General features: G+C 49.0%; 1 protein-coding gene across 1 annotated transcript; it reads left to right on the top strand.

The window, feature by feature from the left end:
* The first annotated feature begins 306 nt into the window (after positions 1–306).
* LOC143785043 (uncharacterized) lies at positions 307–16,913 on the top strand. The gene is made up of 4 exons (XM_077273701.1): positions 307–648; positions 10,172–10,295; positions 14,604–14,677; positions 16,001–16,913. Exons 1-4 carry the CDS (start codon positions 333–335, stop codon positions 16,519–16,521), a joined length of 1,035 nt encoding a protein of 344 aa, XP_077129816.1. The 5' UTR covers positions 307–332; the 3' UTR covers positions 16,522–16,913.
* The last annotated feature ends 989 nt before the right edge of the window (positions 16,914–17,902 follow it).

The raw sequence follows: 17,902 nt of genomic DNA, 5'->3' as shown, positions 1-17,902 counted from the left end.
ATCCACAACTACAAAGCAATAGAAGAGATCGTCCTTTATAACTATATTGCCATTTCGGTATTTCCTTCTCTATCTTACATTCTGTGCAGGACGCTACAAGGAAGTAGAAACTTATTCACGTAAGAATTTAAACATTGGACTCTGTATTAAAATCCACCGAGAATTCCCTTATTAAAAAGCAAAAAGAAAAAACAAGGAAGAAACTAATTGTAGATAAGGTCTGAAGAAACATTCACATACGTATAAGAGGCTATAAAAAGAGGACTTTGGCCTAACGTCTTGATGGTTTATTTTAATTGCAGAGCGTCGAAGGTGCAGACATCTCACCAGCCATGGAAGATGAAGAACGGAGGAGGAAGATTAGAGATTTTACCTTTGACAAATGTAAAAGGGGCAACCAGGGTTTTCAGAGAATCCTCCTGCAGCTGTTCGGGTACCTCGGCCATGGGAAGTCATCATTTATCAACACCGTGATGTGTGTCTGGTCCAACAGTGACTACAAAAATCATGCAAATGCAGCAGGTGCAGACGAGGGTCACACGATGGAGAGGTTGACTTACCAGCTCACCAAGAACATTGTCCTGGTCGATAACAGGGGCTGCTCCAAAATGAACACATATGAAACTGGGGAGATCTTCGCCCAACTTGGTAAGTGTAAGAACTAAACAGGAAGGTGCGAGGGAAGACCTGGCTTCTTACTGACGTTCTCCAGAACATTGTCTCTGTGATTGTGCTTCCTCTATGGATGGTGTTACCTACTAGGAATCCTGGGGCCATACTCTATGGGATCAGTGTGCGAATGTATGGAGGTGTCTTGTACATAACCATCAATGGTCACTGTTCCCTATAAACTCAGAGCACACTTATATACTCAGGGTATGGATGGCTGCATTTAGCCAAATTGTCATATTTTCTAGTAAAATGACAGAAACCATGATGGAAACCAGACATTATAGACATCAGCATAGACACATCTTGTAGCCTAAGTTATACAGAACAGACACCGAAAAGCAGCTACATAAGGATGTAGTGGGTGTAAGCCACCTTTCATCATGGCTGATATGTTATTGGCACTAACACCCATATCAGACGATAGTATCTGATAATCAGAGACTCTTAGGGCCACCCTTTAGATATACAAAACAAACACTTTTATACTATTTGTATCCATGACAAGCCTACAACCTGCAGTAACCACCGATCGACCAAACCGCTGCATGACCAGCTCTACCCTCACCTACTGTATCCTCACCCATCCCTTGTAGATTGTGAGCCCTCGCGGGCAGGGTCCTCTCTCCTCCTGGACCAGTTATGACTTGTATTGATCAAGATTATTGTACTTGTTTTTATTATGTATACCCCTCCTCACTTGTAAAGCGCCATGGAATAAATGGCGCTATAACAATAAATAAATAATAATAAATAATAATAATAATAATAATCCACATTAACCAACAATGAAATGCAAAGTAGCCATAAAGGGCCAGATCCCATCAGACCTCATCTAGGATCAGAATCTGGACCGTTACTCTCTCATCTGCTGGGTCAGTCCAACCATGATCGGAGCACAATAGGATTGGCGTGTGGAGTTTTTCCAAACATTCTGAAGTCACTAGGAATCGCAAGAACATTATGTATCCGGGTTCAATGGTCACAAGCTCCATATTCATTAACCTTGTCTGATCTACAGGTTTCTACATATTTTCAGGTCGGGTTCAGCTACAAAATCAGCCATTTGTTAATTATTTTCACCTCCCGAATTCAAATCTGACAATGACAATTTTTAGTTCTCCTGTTTCTGTGATACCATAGATGCTTCCTTTTACTGCTACATATAATTAATGCATAAAAGTTTCAGTACTTAGTATAAAGATGCGGAATATTTTGTTATTTTATGATTAATTTAGAGGAAACTTACGAACAATTGCGATAAGTAAAACGCCTAATCACTATTATGAATTATAAACAGTTACAGAATCTGCTCTACAGCATTTGCTTCGCATTTTTTTCTTGTCTCTTGTACTCCTGCCTTGGATCATCTCTTGTAATCTGCAGCATTGATGGGTTCCATGTTATTGATATCTTTTCTCCATAGCTGCAGTATTTTGGTGAAATCTCTCTCTGTGCTCGTCACTCGCTGCTCCACAGTTTGGTAAAGGAAGGTCTATATGCGACTGTGAGAAATGAATCTTTAAGGACATGTTACAGCCAAGATCCTACTATGTTTTTAGGGGATTCATAGTTATTTGCTCTTCAGTTTCCCCATGCCACTTACCACTAATGGGAATGCTACCCATGCAATTTTCTCACCCTGCAACCAACGGAGAAACTCGTCATCTTGAAGAATCTTACGAATCTGAGGTCCAATAAAGACTCTTTCCTTTATCTTTGCTTTACTCAACCTTGGACAATTATCAATGAGACACTTGATGCTTTTGTATTTTTGTCCATTGTCTTTACAACATTCTTCATTAGGCCCAACTAGATATGCAATGGTGGCAACAAAATCTTATGTGGGTCAACCAGTGCTGGATGCAGGACATTTTACGCTTTCCGAGCTAAAGTGAATGTCGGAGAGGCCGGTCTCTTTTTGTACTGACTATCCCACTTACACAGAAAGCAGCAGGACTTTGTGTTTCCACTATGGAGACTAAGCAAGAGGGCAACCACCTTTACGTCACCACAGATGGGCCACAAATGTTGGTCATAGATAAGGCACCTCAACAGCTGTTTAATGTTGTCATAGGTTTCTTTCATGTGGACGACATAACCAGCTGTAATTGAAGGTAGCCCATTGCCATTACGCAGCAAGGTGGCTTTTAGGATTGTTTTGAATGAATTGATGAAGAGCCTTCATTCCTCTGTATTATGACTGATCCATGACAGAACTAGAAACACCAGCAGCACTGATTGGCTGTAAGATTATTATCACCGGTTAGAACGCCAGAAGCTGTGATTGTGTGTAAAAAGCTTACCTCTGGTCACAGAGGTGTCAACTGATGAGAAAGTACTACTCCCACCATCCTAGGCCTGCTGCCGCTAATAACAGTGAGAGCAGGTGCCGCTGATGAGAGTGTTCATCAGACGGCGCCTGCACTATAAATAAATTTAAAAAAATTACTTGGGGCCGCTGTACTTTTGATAGTCAGCATGACAAAGCTGACATCTGCTGGCTGCAACCCTCAGCTATCAGCTTTATTGTGGTTGGTTATCAAGGATAGAGGAGTCCCCATGGCGTTTATTTAAAAATTATTTAAATAAATAAATAAAAGAAAATGGCCTGGGGTCCCCCCATTTTTGACTACCAGCCAAGATATAGCAGACAGCTGGGATCTGGTATTTTCAGGCTGGTAAGGGGCCATGGATATTGCCCCCCAGCCTAAAGATAGCACCCCTCAGCTGCCCCAGGAAAGCCTCATCTATTAGATGCAACAATTCTGTCACTTTGCCCAGCTCTTCCCACTTACCTTGTGGCGGTGGAAAGTGGGGTTCATATGTGTTGGGTTGATGTCACCTTTGTAATGTAGGTTACATCAAGCCCATTATTAATCCTATAGTTGTATTGTAAAATATAGCATAAAGTCTAGCATAAAGTCCTTTATTTGAAATAAAAATACATACAGTTTTACAAATGTATTTAAAAATAACACACACAGTTATACTCACCTTACACCCATTCCATTGAAGCCCTCATCCCCTGTTAAAAACAGAAAATAATACACAACAATAATACTCACCTAATGCCCATTCCATTGAAGTCCTGGTCTCCTGTAAAAAATAAAAAATAAAAAACAACAACCCGAACCAAACTATTTTAATTGTTTGGCTAAACCTACCAGATCCGAACATCTAGGGGTTCGTCCATCACTAGTCTTCAGTAATTACAACCTCTTCTGGATCTTGAAAATTAGATCAATCAGCAAATGTAAGCCTCATATTCATTTTCAGCACCACAAAATTAGTTATCTTCAACTGTTTTTGTATCTGACCCAATTTGGCCTTAGAACAGTGTTATCAGTAATCTCAAAATCATCCTCCTATGTTAATTAATTTAGGAAATACCTGACAAATTAATCCGTTTTTGTGGTTGGATGTAAATTTTAACTGTCACATTTGTTCCTGTAACCTGAATTCTTGATTGTGGTATAAATAGAGGACTCACTGTCATTTCTTATAAAATTGGATATTTATTAAGGTCTTATAGGAAAGTAAGGAATAAACCATTGCTGACGGTGTATATGCTGAAAGTCATGGTAGAAGTCTTCCTTGTCACAACTCCATCCTTGTGTCTATCCTGGTCTACTAAATACAGTATTCCAAAAGACAGATGCTTACTAATTGTCAGTTATGACAGTGGGACATCCTCTCCATCTAAAAATGGAGTTTTCATAGTCATAGCAGAGGGTATTTTTTTCATATTAGAAGCAATGAGTCAAAGGATTCTTTGCTGTGTGAGCAGTGAGACTTATGATGCCTTTCTTAAGAAACATAATATTACATGTTATGGCTACAAGATTATGGAGATGGGACATCGATCCAGGAAACTTATCTCTACTTGCTTCATCTAGTTTCAACCTTAAAACTATGAAGCTGTAAAATTCTTAGTGTATCGATAATTCTTTACACTAAATATGATATATAATAAATTAATCCATGTTGTGAAGTCATTTTCTCATGAGAAACATTTCTAACCTCAGTGATAGACGTGGTGCCATCTCTGGGATCCATACCTACTTTGAGAACACAGATCCTCAATCGCTAGTTCTGGTTGTGTCTTGGCCTCTTGGCAGGAGAGATGGTCCCATGTAGGGGCTGGCATGACCCTGTAACACACATGCCTTGATTGTCAGAGGGGTATTCCTTCCAAGACACTGGGAGCCCACCGGAGGGGTCAGATTTATTTTTACCTTTATACAGACCTGTCTGCCTTTATGTCTTTCACCTGATGAGTAAATGGGGTTAGAAGAGATAGTCAGGGTTGTGTTTGCCGACTGATGACCGATGCGGCATGAACACAGAGACCAGACGAGGCAGTTGTGTGCGAGAACAGTTAGGAGCAGCGAGGACCGAGCTGTGGCCGCCCTCATAGTATGACCCTGACCAGGTAATGCGGTACATTCGGGTCACACGTTCAGAGGACTGATAAACCCTCACGGAAAGAACAGGAGGACCGGAGTGAAGGTGCCTTCATCATTGGTCACACTGCCGAGTCTGCTAAAGAGTACATGGCGGTCAGGATAAGTAAGAGCTGCCAACTGAAGAAATAAGTCGTCTCTTGGCATTGTGGCTCTTAGGCTACTTTCACACTAGCGTCGGGCTCGGTTACCGACGCTAGCGTTGTATACGCCGCACAACAGGGGCAGCGGATGCATTTTTCCAGCGCATCCGCTGCCCCATTGTGAGGTGCGGGGAGGTGGGGGCGGAGTTCTGGCCGCGCATGCGCGGTCGGAAAAAGCGGACCGTCGGCGGGAAAAAACATTACATGTAGCGTTTTTTGCTCCCGGCGGTCTGCCACAACACGGCGCAACCGTCGCAAGACGGTTGCGACGTGTGGCAATGCGTCGCAAATGCGTCGCTAATGTTAGTCAATGGTGAAAAAACGCATCCTGCAAGCACTTTTGCAGCATGCGTTTTTTCGCCAAAACGACGGATTGCGACGTAATGCAAAAAACGCCAGTGTGAAAGTAGCCTTATCTGACATGAAAAAAACAACCCTGCAAAAGAATAATTTGGAATCCTAGAGAACTCAAAAAACCTACAACAAACAAGGATCCCTAAAATATAACTTTTATTAAACAACAATAAAAATATTAAGGGCTTGTTCACACGATCCTTTTTTTGCTGCGGATCCGCAGCGGATTTTCAGCTTCGGATCCGCAGCCGTTTTCCAAGCAGGGTACAGTACAATGTTACCCTATGGAAAACAAAATCCGCTGTGCCCACTATCCTTTTTTTCCCAGGCAAATCCGCGCGGATTTGCCTGCAGAAAAAAAGAAGTACCATGTCACTTCTTTCTGCGGATTCAGCTCCTGTTTTCAACATGCACCAATAGGAAAGTGCTGTTGAAAACCCGCAGAGGAATCCGCAGAAGAAACAGTCGGAAAATCAGCAGTGCTGTTTTGCACTGCGGATTTTCCAAATCAGGACCTGAAAAAAAAAGGATAAAAAAAAGGATCGTGTGAACATAGCCTAATACTCTTTTCATAAACAATCAAAAATAATAAACAGAACAGTAAATTGTGTACCTGTTGGGTCCTAGGGAGTGACTACAATGAGTCCTACCTGGCAGTGGGGGTTGGCACCCTAAGTTAATGCACATGCACAGGTCCGAGACCATCTAATATATAATTGCCTAGAATACTACTTCCTGCAATTTGTGCCAACTTCCGTGGCTTTGTCCGGAGCTAATGTCCGGAGATAATGTCCGGAGCTAATGTCCGGAGCTAATGTCCGGAGATAAGTGACGTCACCAGTGTCCTACACCCAGGCAGAGCACAGGGGCCCCAGGCAGCATATGGGGCCCCAGGCAGAGCACAGTGGCCCCAGGCAGAGCACAGGGGCCCCAGGCAGCCTATGGGGACCCAGGCAGAGCACAGTGGCCCCAGGCAGAGCACAGGGGCCCCAGGCAGCATATGGGGCCCCAGGCAGAGCACAGTGGCCCCAGGCAGAGCACAGGGGCCCCAGGCAGAACATGGGGCCCCAGGCAGAGCACAGGGGCACCAGGCAGAGCACAGGGGCCCCAGGCAGCATATGGGGCCCCAGGCAGAGCATAGGGGCCCCAGGCAGAGCACAGTGGCCCCAGGCAGCATATGGGGCCCCAGGCAGAGCACAGTGGCCCCAGGCAGAGCACAGGGGCCCCAGGCAGCATATGGGGCCCCAGGCAGAGCACAGTGGTCCCAGGCAGAGCACAGGGGCCCCAGGCAGCTTATGGGGCCCCAGGCAGAGCACAGTGGTCCCAGGCAGAGCACAGGGGCCCCAGGCAGCCTATGGGGCCCCAGGCAGAGCACAGGGGCCCCAGGCAGAGCACAGGGGCCCCAGGCAGCATATGGGGCCCCAGGCAGAGCACAGGGGCCCCAGGCAGAGCACAGGGGCCCCAGGCAGCATATGGGGCCCCAGGCAGAGCACAGTGGCCCCAGGCAGAGCACAGGGGCCCCAGGCAGAACATGGGGCCCCAGGCAGAGCACAGGGGCACCAGGCAGAGCACAGGGACCCCAGGCAGCATATGGGGCCCCAGGCAGAGCATAGGGGCCCCAGGCAGAGCACAGTGGCCCCAGGCAGCATATGGGGCCCCAGGCAGAGCACAGGGGCCCCAGGCAGCATATGGGGCCCCAGGCAGAGCACAGTGGTCCCAGGCAGAGCACAGGGGCCCCAGGCAGCTTATGGGGCCCCAGGCAGAGCACAGTGGCCCCAGGCAGAACATGGGGCCCCAGGCAGAGCACAGTGGCCCCAGGCAGAGCACAGGGGCCCCAGGCAGAACATGGGGCCCCAGGCAGAGCACAGGGGCCCTAGGCAGCATATGGGGCCCCAGGCAGAGCACAGGGGCCCCAGGCAGCATATGGGGCCCCAGGCAGAGCACAGGGGCCCCAGGCAGCATATGGGGCCCCAGGCAGAGCACAGTGGCCCCAGGCAGAGCACACACCAAATCGGAGGCCGAGGGGCCCCGCCAACCAAATCGGAGGCCGAGGGGCCCCGCCAACCAAATCGGAGGCCGAGGAGCCCTGCCCACCAAATCGAAGGCCGAGCGGCGCCGCCGACCAAAGCGGAGGCTGAGGGGCCCGGCCCCGCCCACCAAAGCGGAGGCCGAGGGGCCCCGACCACCACATCGGAGGCCGAGGGGCCCCGCCCACCAAATCGGAGGCCGAGGGTCCCCGCCCACCAAATCGGAGGCCGAGGGTCCCCGCCCACCAAATCGGAGGCCGAGGGTCCCCGCCCACCAAATCGGAGGTCGAGGGTCCCCGCCCACCAAATCGGAGGCCGAGGGTCCCCGCCCACCAAATCGGAGGCCGAGGGGCCCCACCAACCAAATCGGAGGCCGAGGGTCCCCGCCCACCAAATCGGAGGCCGAGGGTCCCCGCCCACCAAATCGGAGGCCGAGGGTCCCCGCCCACCAAATCGGAGGATAAGGGGCCCCGCCAACCAAATCGGAGGCCGAGGGGCCCCGCCAACCAAATCGGAGGCCGAGGAGCCCCGCCCAACAAATCGAAGGCCGAGCGGCCCCGCCCACCAAAGCGGAGGCCAAGGGGCCCGGCCCCGCCCACCAAAGCGGAGGCCAAAGGGCCCCGACCACCACATCGGAGGCCGAGGGGCCCCGCCCACCAAATCGGAGGCCGAGGGTCCCCGCCCACCAAATCGGTGGCCGAGGGTCCCCGCCCACCAAATCGGAGGCCGAGGGTCCCCACCCACCAAATCGGAGGCCGAGGGTCCCCGCCCACCAAATTGGAGGCCGAGGGTCCCCGCCCACCAAATCGGAGGCCGAGGGGCCCCGCCTACCAAATCGGAGGCCGAGGGTCCCCGCCCACCAAATCGGAGGCCAAGGGTCCCCGCCCACCAAATCGGAGGCCGAGGGGCCCCGCCCACCAAATCGGAGGCCGGGGGTCCCCGCCCACCAAATCGAAGGCCGAGGGGCCCCACCCACCACATCGGAGGCCGATGAGCCCCGCCCACCAAATCGGAGGCCGAGGGTCCCCGCCCACCAAATCGGAGGCCGAGGGTCCCCGCCCACCAAATCAGAGGCCGAGGGTCCCCGCCCACCAAATCGGAGGCCGAGGGTCCACACCCACCAAATCGGAGGCCGAGGGGCCCCGCCCACCAAATCGAAGGCCGAGGGGCCCCGCCCACCAAAGCGGAGGCCAAGGGTCCCCGCACACCAAATCGGAGGCAGAGGGACCCCGCCCACCAAATCGGAGGCCGAGGGGCCCCGCCCACCAAAGCGGAGGCCGAGGGTCCCCGACCACCAAATCGGAGGCCGAGGGTCCCCGCCCACCAAATCGGAGGCCGAGGGTCCCCGCCCACCAAATTGGAGGCCGAGGGTCCCCGCCCACCAAATCGGAGGCCGAGAGTCCCCGCCCACCAAATCGGAGGCCGAGGGGCCCCGCCAACCAAATCGGAGGCCGAGGGGCCCCGCCAACCAAATCGGAGGCCGAGGAGCCCCGCCCACCAAATCGAAGGCCGACGGCCCCGCCCACCAAAGCGGAGGCAGAGGGGCCAGGCCCCGCCCACCAAAGCGGAGGCCGAGGGGCCCACCCACCACATCGGAGGCCGAGGGGCCCCGCCCACCAAATCGGAGGCCGAGGGTCCCCACCCACCAAATCGGAGGCCGAGGGTCCCTGCCCACCAAATCGGAGGCCGAGGGTCCCCGCCCACCAAATCGGAGGCCGAGGGTCCCCGCCCACCAAATTGGAGGCCGAGGGTCCCCGCCCACCAAATTGGAGGCCGAGGGGCCCCGCCCACCAAATCGGAGGCCGGGGGTCCCCACCCACCAAATCGGAGGCCGAGGGGCCCCACCCACCACATCGGAGGCCGATGGGCCTCGCCCACCACATTGGAGGCCGAGGGTCCCCGCCCACCAAATCGGAGGCCGAGGGGCCCCACCAACCAAATCGGAGGCCGAGGGGCCCCGCCCACCAAATCGGAGGCCGAGGGTCCCTGCCCACCAAATCGGAGGCCGAGGGGCCCCGCCAACCAAATCGGAGGCCGAGGGGCCCCGCCCACCAAATCGGAGGCCGAGGGGCCCCGCCCACCAAATCGGAGGCCGAGGGTCCCCGCCCACCAAATCGGAGGATAAGGGGCCCCGCCTACCAAATCGGAGGCCGAGGGGCCCCACCAACCAAATCGGAGGCCGAGGAGCCCCGCCCACCAAATCGAAGGCCGAGCGGCCCCGCCCACCAAAGCGGAGGCAGAGGGACCCCGCCCACCAAATCGGAGGCCGTTGGGCCCCGCCAACCAAATCGGAGGCTGAGGGTCCCCGCCCACCAAATTATTCTTACATTTGAATAAATAAAGTATATATGGATTCTAGACTCCCGATTCTTTAGAATCAGGCTGCCATCTAGTCCTCTATAAAAAGATAAGAAGTAACTGAGCAGAAAGTGAGGACACGTTAACATCACTCTGATTCTATCATTTATAGTTGTTATCTATTATTATTTCACTCCCGATTTTAACTTTTCAGCAAATTTGCTGCCTCTGGACAAGTCGGTGGATTGGAGCCAGGGATTTGGGCTGGTGGAAAGGATTGTGGAAGCCGAGCCTCATGTGAAAGCCTCTGATTTCACTATTCCTATATTCGTGTACAGGTAAGAGATCTTCTCCCCAGTATCTCATCCCTATGTCTCACTGATCAGACATTTATGATATACATATAGGTACACATACATGTTATTCATTAGCTGGTATGTTTCATGTTAGAAAGGACCCACAGCAAAATATTTAACAAAGCCCCCAACATACGATATACAGTTGTGCTCAAAAGAATTTTTGCTTTCTTGGCCTTTTTCAGAGAATATGAGTGATAAAACTTTTCCTCCACTCATGGTTAGTGGTTGGGTGAAACCAATTACTGTAAAACTACTGTGTTTTCTCTTTTTAAATCATAATGACGACCCAAAGCATCCACTGACCCTGATCAAAAGTTCACATACCCCATTTCTTAATACCGTGTATTGCCCCCTCTAACATCAATGACAGCTTGAAGTCTTTTGTGGTAGTTGTGGATGAGGTTCTTTATTTTCTCAGATGGTAAAGCTGCCCACTCTTCTAGGCAAAAAGCCTCCAGTTCCTGTAAATTCCTGGGCTGTCTAGTATGACCTGCGTGATTGAGATCTCCCTAGAGTGGCTCAATGCTATTGAGGTCAGGAGACTGAGATGGCCACTCCAGAACCTTCACTTTGCTCTGCTGTAGCCAATGACAGGTCGACTTGACCTTGTGTTTTGGATCATTTTCATGTTGGAACGTCCAAGTACATCACATGCGCAGCTTCTGGGCTGCTGAGTGCAAATTTGCCTCCAGTATTTGCTGATAGCGTGCTGCATTCATCTTTGACCAACTTTCCTGTGCCTTTGTAGCTCACACATCAACAATACATCAGCGATCCACTTCTGTGCTTTACAGTAGGAATGGTGTTCCTTTCATCATAGGCCTTGTTGACCTCTCTCCAAATATAACGTTTATGATTGTTGCCAGAAAGTTCAGTTTTGGTCTCATCACTCCAAATTACCTTGTTCCTGTAGTTTTGAGGCTTGTCTCTGTGCTGTTTTGTGCATTGTAGGCGAGATACTTTGTGGCATTTGTGCAGTAATGGCTTTCTTCTGGTGACTTGACCATGCAGCCCATTTTTCTTCAAGTGCCTCCTTATTGTGCATCTTGAAACAGTCACACCGCTAGTTTTCAGAGTCCTGTGTTTCAGCTGATGTTATTTTGGGGTTTTTCTTTGTATCCTGAACAATTTTCCTTGCAGTTGTGGATGACATTTTTGTTGGTCTACCTGGCCGTGGTTTTGTTTTTACAGAGCCCCTGATTTTCCATTTGTTAATCACAGTGTGAACGCTGCTGACTGGCATTATCAATTCCTTGGATATCTTTTGTATCCGTTTCCTGTTTTATACAGCACAACTACCTTTTCCCATAGATCCGTTGACAATTCCTTTGCTTTCCCCATGACTTACAATCCACAAACATCAGTGGCTGGATGACAGATGCAAGAGTCTGTCTGGATCCCAGAAACTCACTCAGCTTTTATGCACACACTGATTACAAGCAAACAGGTCACATGTGAGGATGTTACCTTTAGTAGCCATTCACACACATTTGTGTCAACTTCTGTGCATGTTATCAGGCCACAATCACCAGGGTATGTGAACTTTTGATCAGGGTCATTTGGATGTTTTGGGCTGTCATTATGAGTTAAAAAGAGAAAACTCAGTAGTTTGACAATAAATGGCTTCACCAACCACTGACCATGAGTGGAGAAAAAGTTTTCGTGTTATGAGTCATATTCTCTGAAAAAATGGCAAGAAAGCAATATTCTTTAAGTTCCTTTAAGTTCCAGGAACCAGGGGCGTAACTACCGCGGTCGCAGTGGTCGCCATTGCGACCAGCCCCGGCAGGTCAGGGGCCCGGGGCCGGCAGGTCAGAGCAGGGCCAGACTGGCCATCGGGCACTTCTGGCAAATGCCAGAAGAGCCGGTGCCAGTAGTGGGCCGCTGCACTGTTCCTCCCCCTCCCCCCACCAGTGCCGCCGCCGCATTTAACTATACCGGCATCTATGACGCCGGTATAGTTCAATGCAATGATGGAGGAGAGAGCGTCACCTGACGCTCCCTCTCCCATCATTCCCCGCTCTGCCTCTGACAGTACACTGCGGGTGTGCGATGACGTCATATCATGGCGCACCTGCTGTGTCCTGGGCAGACTGCAGCCGCCGAGACAGGAGCAGGGAGCAGCGCGGGGGCAAAAGGAAAGGTGAGGAGAGTGGTTTTTTTTTTAACTGGACTGTGGGGCCATTATCGGGGGGGGGGGGGGGTTGGTGGGGGAGAGATGAGATGTGGGCTGTGCTCTATATATCCCTGTGTGGGCTGTGCTCTATATATCCCTGTGTGGGCTGTGCTCTATATATCCCTGTGTGGGCTGTGCTCTATATATCCCTGTGTGGGCTGTGCTCTATATATCCCTGTGTGGGCTGTGCTGTATATATCCCTGTGTGGGCTGTGCTCTATATATCCCTGTGTGGGCTGTGCTCTATATATCCCTGTGTGGGCTGTGCTGTATATATCCCTGTGTGGGCTGTGCTCTATATATCCCTGTGTGGGCTGTGCTCTATATATCCCTGTGTGGGCTGTGCTGTATATACCCCTGTGTGGCCTGTGCTCTATATACCCCTGTGTGGGCTGTGCTGTATATATCCCTGTGTGGGCTGTGCTCTATATATCCCTGTGTGGGCTGTGCTCTATATATCCCTGTGTGGGCTGTGCTCTATATATCCCTGTGTGGGCTGTGCTCTATATATCCCTGTGTGGGCTGTGCTCTATGTATCCCTGTGTGGGCTGTGCTCTATATATCCCTGTGTGGGCTGTGCTGTATATACCACTGTGTGGGCTGTGCTCTATATATCCCTGTGTGGGCTGTGCTGTATATACCCTGTGTGGGCTGTGCTCTATATATCCCTGTGTGGGCTGTGCTGTATATACCACTGTGTGGGCTGTGCTCTATATATACCTGTGTGGGCTGTGCTCTATATATTCCTGTGTTGGCTGTGCTCTATATATCCCTGTGTGGGCTGTGCTGTATATACCCCTGTGTGGGCTGTGCTGTATATACCCCTGTGTGGGCTGTGCTGTATATACCCCTGTGTGGGCTGTTCTCTATATATCCCTGTGTGGGCTGTGCTCTATATATCCCTGTGTGGGCTGTGCTGTATATACCCTTGTGTGCGCTGTGCTCTATATAACCCTTTGTGGGCTGTGCTCTATATATCCATGTGTGGGCTGTGCTCTATATATCCCTGTGTGGGCTGTGCTCTATATAACCCTTTGTGGGCTGTGCTCTATATATCCATGTGTGGGCTGTGCTCTATATATCCCTGTGTGGGCTGTGCTCTATATATCCCTGTGTGGGCTGTGCTCTATATACCCCTGTTTGGGCTGTGCTGTATATCCCTGTGTGGGCTGTGCTGTATATACCCCTGTGTGGGCTGTGCTCTATATATCCCTGTGTGTGGGCTGTGCTGTATATATCCCTGTGTGGGCTGTGCTCTATATATCCCTGTGTGGGCTGTGCTGTATATATCACTGTGTGGGCTGTGCTGTATATACCACTGTGTGGGCTGTGCTGTATATACCGCTGTGTGGGCTGTGCTCTATATATCCCTGTGTGGGCTGTGCTCTATATACCCCTGTTTGGGCTGTGCTGTATATATCCCTGTGTGGGCTGTGCTGTATATACCCCTGTGTGGGCTGTGCTCTATATATCCCTGTGTGTGGGCTGTGCTCTATATATCCCTGTGTGGGCTGTGCTCTATATATCCCTGTGTGGGCTGTGCTGTATATACCACTGTGTGGGCTGTGCTGTATATACCACTGTGTGGGCTGTGCTGTATATACCGCTGTGTGGGCTGTGCTGTATATACCCCTGTGTGGGTTGTGCTCTATATATCCCTGTGTGGGCTGTGCTCTATATATCCCTGTGTGGGCTGTGCTGTATATACCACTGTGTGGGCTGTGCTGTATATACCCCTGCGTGGGCTGTGCTGTCTTCCTTGCCCCCTTGTGCCCTCTCCCCTGCCCCCTCGTCACCATTTGCTTGTGTCTTTCTCACTGCCCCTGTATGGAGGGGCTGCATTATACTATGAGGGGGGCTGCATTGTATTCTATGGGGATTACATTGAATTGTATGGCAGGCGGGGGGGGGGGCCCATTTGGAAGTTCGCACCGGGGCCCATAACTTTGTAGTTACGCCACTGCCAGGAACCGTGTGTAACTGCCATCTCTGCACCCCTTATAGTTATCTCTAGAACTGCCGCCTCTGAGCCCCCCATAGCTGTACCATTACAGGCCATTAGTGTCCTATATTCATGAAGACTGGCATTGACTTTTTTCTCTTTTATTTAGTGTGACAAACTCTCCCATCCCTGGGCTAAAGGAAGAGCTAGCAGACATATTTCGTACTGCTAAAAAGCTAACAAGTAAGTGTCCTGCACATAGAGATGCAGCATGTAACCCAATCAGGAGGTCTTGACCCCTACCCAACACTAATCTGATGGGTGCCCCACATCGGGGAGCCACCACCGAGGCACAAGGCGCTATCATAGCTCCATACGGAGTAAAGCGTAATAAAAGCCGCAGTATATAGATCACACTGACCCAAGGTGGTAGCCCAAGAAGGGGGCGATTTCTTCATCACTTCCCAGACACCGGCCAATGTGCTTAAAGATATATCCTCTGAGTAAGGAGATAAAGCTTCCTAAAAAACTATGAAAGTGTTAAATACTGAAAACCCATAAGAATACTTAATTAACAATAGTCATACAAAAATTGAAAAAAGGTGACAAAATGTGTGAGACTGATAAAAAAGACATATAGAGACAGCCAGGGCTAAGCGGTGAAAATAGGAGCTCACTTAGACCCAAATTATAGGCTCAACGCACAGGGAATAATATTAAGCACAAATGCATGTATTCAGATTACAGTACAAAACTTATATATACATGTAACAAATGTTTGCCGACTGTTAAAAATTAATATATTAGATTTCAAGTAATCTTGCAAAAAACAAACCAAGCTATTATAGTAGTATAGCTGATAGGCAACCCCATTACCGGCCATGTAGGCAGACCTGATGCTGTGTGAAGTACTATTACAGCTGTAAAATCAGCTCAGTGTTGGGTCAAGGTGTACTGTCTAAATAGATATGTTAGAAAGAAAGACAAAAATACCATAGTTCACCTGTAAAGGAGCCGATGAGCACCGCAGGACCCTGCTAAGCTGCACCTCGATGTTCGTTTCGGTCTGTAGACTTCATCAGGCGTGGCTTAGTTAAAATAAGGGTTCCCTTTATAGTACGCACAACCTGTAAGAATCTAGAACAGTTGAGGGGGATTCCCTCCGATGACGCACCCGAGGGCAAGCCTAGCCGGCCACGCCAGCAGAGTGAGCATCCCCCGCAGCTGTGTGCTGCGTAAGTTTGCATGGCAAGCAGGTAAACAGGCCGGTGCTAGATGGGGGCTTGAGTATGAAGGATGTGTTACATGGCAAGTTGTGAATAACTAATAGAGTGTTAAGTAATAAGGTTTCGCTATGCGGATGTTTCGCCACTGTGCATATGTCCTGATGCAGAGCAGGGCTATCCGCACATTATTAATGAAGGCCGATCCATATTTCAGTCCTCATTGATTATTGGTGGAGATACATTTATAAAGAATCTGCTCAACAGTAAAAGAAGAATGTTCACCGATACAATAATCTGTCAACGTAATCACAAATGGAGACGTTTCATTCTTTCGTTTCAGAGGTTGTTCCCACCGTTGTCCTCACTCACCGGAATCACGAGAACTACACCGAGATTGAGAATATGTTTAGGGACATCGGAGTCGATAAGCTTTTTAGCCTTGAAAATTACACAGCTAAAGATCAAAAGAGAAAAAGGGAAACTCACGAGGCGGTCATCCAGTTCCTCTACGAAGTCATCAGTGATGCCCAGTTCCGAGCCGACTACCCCCGGGACGCCGATCAGGAGATGATTGATCGGAAACTATTTGTGCTGAATTATGTCCACCAACGGGAAATGAAGCTTCACGAGGCAAGTCTAGCCAGACAGAAAGATGTGGAGAATGTTCGGATGGAGCAGACCTTCAGACTACGGCAGCAGGAGGAGGAAGCAAGGATCCAAAAAAATCGAGTAGCACATAAGGAAAGAATGGAGAGATTACAGCGAGATTTCGAGAGGCAGAAATTGCGGGATCAGTTCGAGCATCAGGAGAGATTGGAAAATATGAAGAAGAAAGGAAAGCAAAAAAGGAAAAGTGTATGACAAGAAAATACCTGGTGCAGATGGGAAGACGGTGGTGAGCGTGATGCACGTTATGGCAGCTATATTCACCCTGGGGGGAGATTATGAAAATAAAGACCCCGAAAATGTGTTTTATATGAACATAGCCAAATAAAAAAGGGATATCTGCATGTGTGATAATTTTCCTCCAGTGCTGCCTCCTATGACAGTTAGGGAAGGACCCGCAGCTTCTATGGACCAGACGTCCTCAGTCCCCCTGGGGTGTAGGATGGAAGGGGCAGATCATGAACCATGACGGACTGAAGATTTTGGCATCCATGTCTTCATTACATCTGGATCTGTGATTTGATAGCTATTTTTTTTTTAGATTTATAGTAATTGTATGTATTTAAATAAAAACAATTGATTTTCAATTTCCCATTTAATCATGTTTTATTGTCAAAACTGGAAGGTCATTTCTTATTGAATGTATTGTGGGTTGGCAGGGCGCGCTCCCGTAATAGATGTGGGCCATCCTGTGGAGTTCCCGTTCTTAGTATATAGGCCAAATGTTACAATCAACTCTGGAAACTCTCCAACGGATGCCACTGATTCTGAGGCTGTTTTTTCGTTACACATTGCACTTTATGTTATTGGAGAATTTAGGCTGACTATTTTTGCATTTGTTTGTGAAAATATAGAAATTTTGGCAAAAATATCACAATTTTCAAACTTTTATGTTTTATGCCCAGATAGCTATATCACACAAAAAAAATAACATTTCCCACACGTCTACTTTACATCAGCATCATTTTTGAAGCATATTTTTTTATTTGTTAGAAAGTTAGAAGCGTTAAAATCAGCAATTTCTCATTTTTCAATCAATATTTACAAAACCATTTTTTAGGGACCACATCACGTTTGAAGTGAGTTTGGGGGCTATGTGACAGAAAATACCCAAAAGTGACACCATTCTAAAAACTGCACCCCTCAAGGTGCTCAAAGCCACATTCAAGAAGTTTATTAACTGTTCAGGTGCTTCAAAGTAATTAAAGCAATTTGAAAGTAAAAAAAAAATTAACATTCTAATTTTCCCCACAAAAATGTTCCTTTAACCCCAAATTTCTAATTTTCAAAAGGATAACAGGAGAAGATGGACCATAAATTTTTTTTGTAATTTCTCTTGAGTCAGATACCCTATATGTGATCAAAAACTACCGTTTGGGTGCATGGCAGGACTCAACAGTGAAGGGAAGGGGCACCATTGGATTTTTGGAGCTCTAAATTGGCTGGAATAATTAGCAGATGCCATGTCATGTTTGCAGAGCATGGCCTCAGGACTGAACGGGCGAGATTACAGGACGTGCAGCTGATAGGAAACCTCAGGGGAGAAGCCAGCGTCCCAGGAACTAAGGGAAATACA

This window comes from Ranitomeya variabilis, chromosome 7 (genome assembly GCF_051348905.1).
Source record: "Ranitomeya variabilis isolate aRanVar5 chromosome 7, aRanVar5.hap1, whole genome shotgun sequence".
In the NCBI taxonomy this organism is placed as follows: domain Eukaryota; kingdom Metazoa; phylum Chordata; class Amphibia; order Anura; family Dendrobatidae; genus Ranitomeya; species Ranitomeya variabilis.
Note: the sequence above shows the minus strand (reverse complement) of the source record. Positions and strands in the feature narration are given on the sequence as shown.

Excerpts from the sequence above, each read along its gene's own strand:
- LOC143785043 (XM_077273701.1), top strand. The coding sequence starts at position 333 with ATGGAAGATGAAGAACGGAGGAGGAAGATTAGAGATTTTACCTTTGAC. Across the intron at positions 649-10,171 it reads GGAGATCTTCGCCCAACTTG|CAAATTTGCTGCCTCTGGAC; the intron begins GTAAGTGTAAGA and ends TTAACTTTTCAG. Across the intron at positions 10,296-14,603 it reads ATTCCTATATTCGTGTACAG|TGTGACAAACTCTCCCATCC; the intron begins GTAAGAGATCTT and ends TCTTTTATTTAG.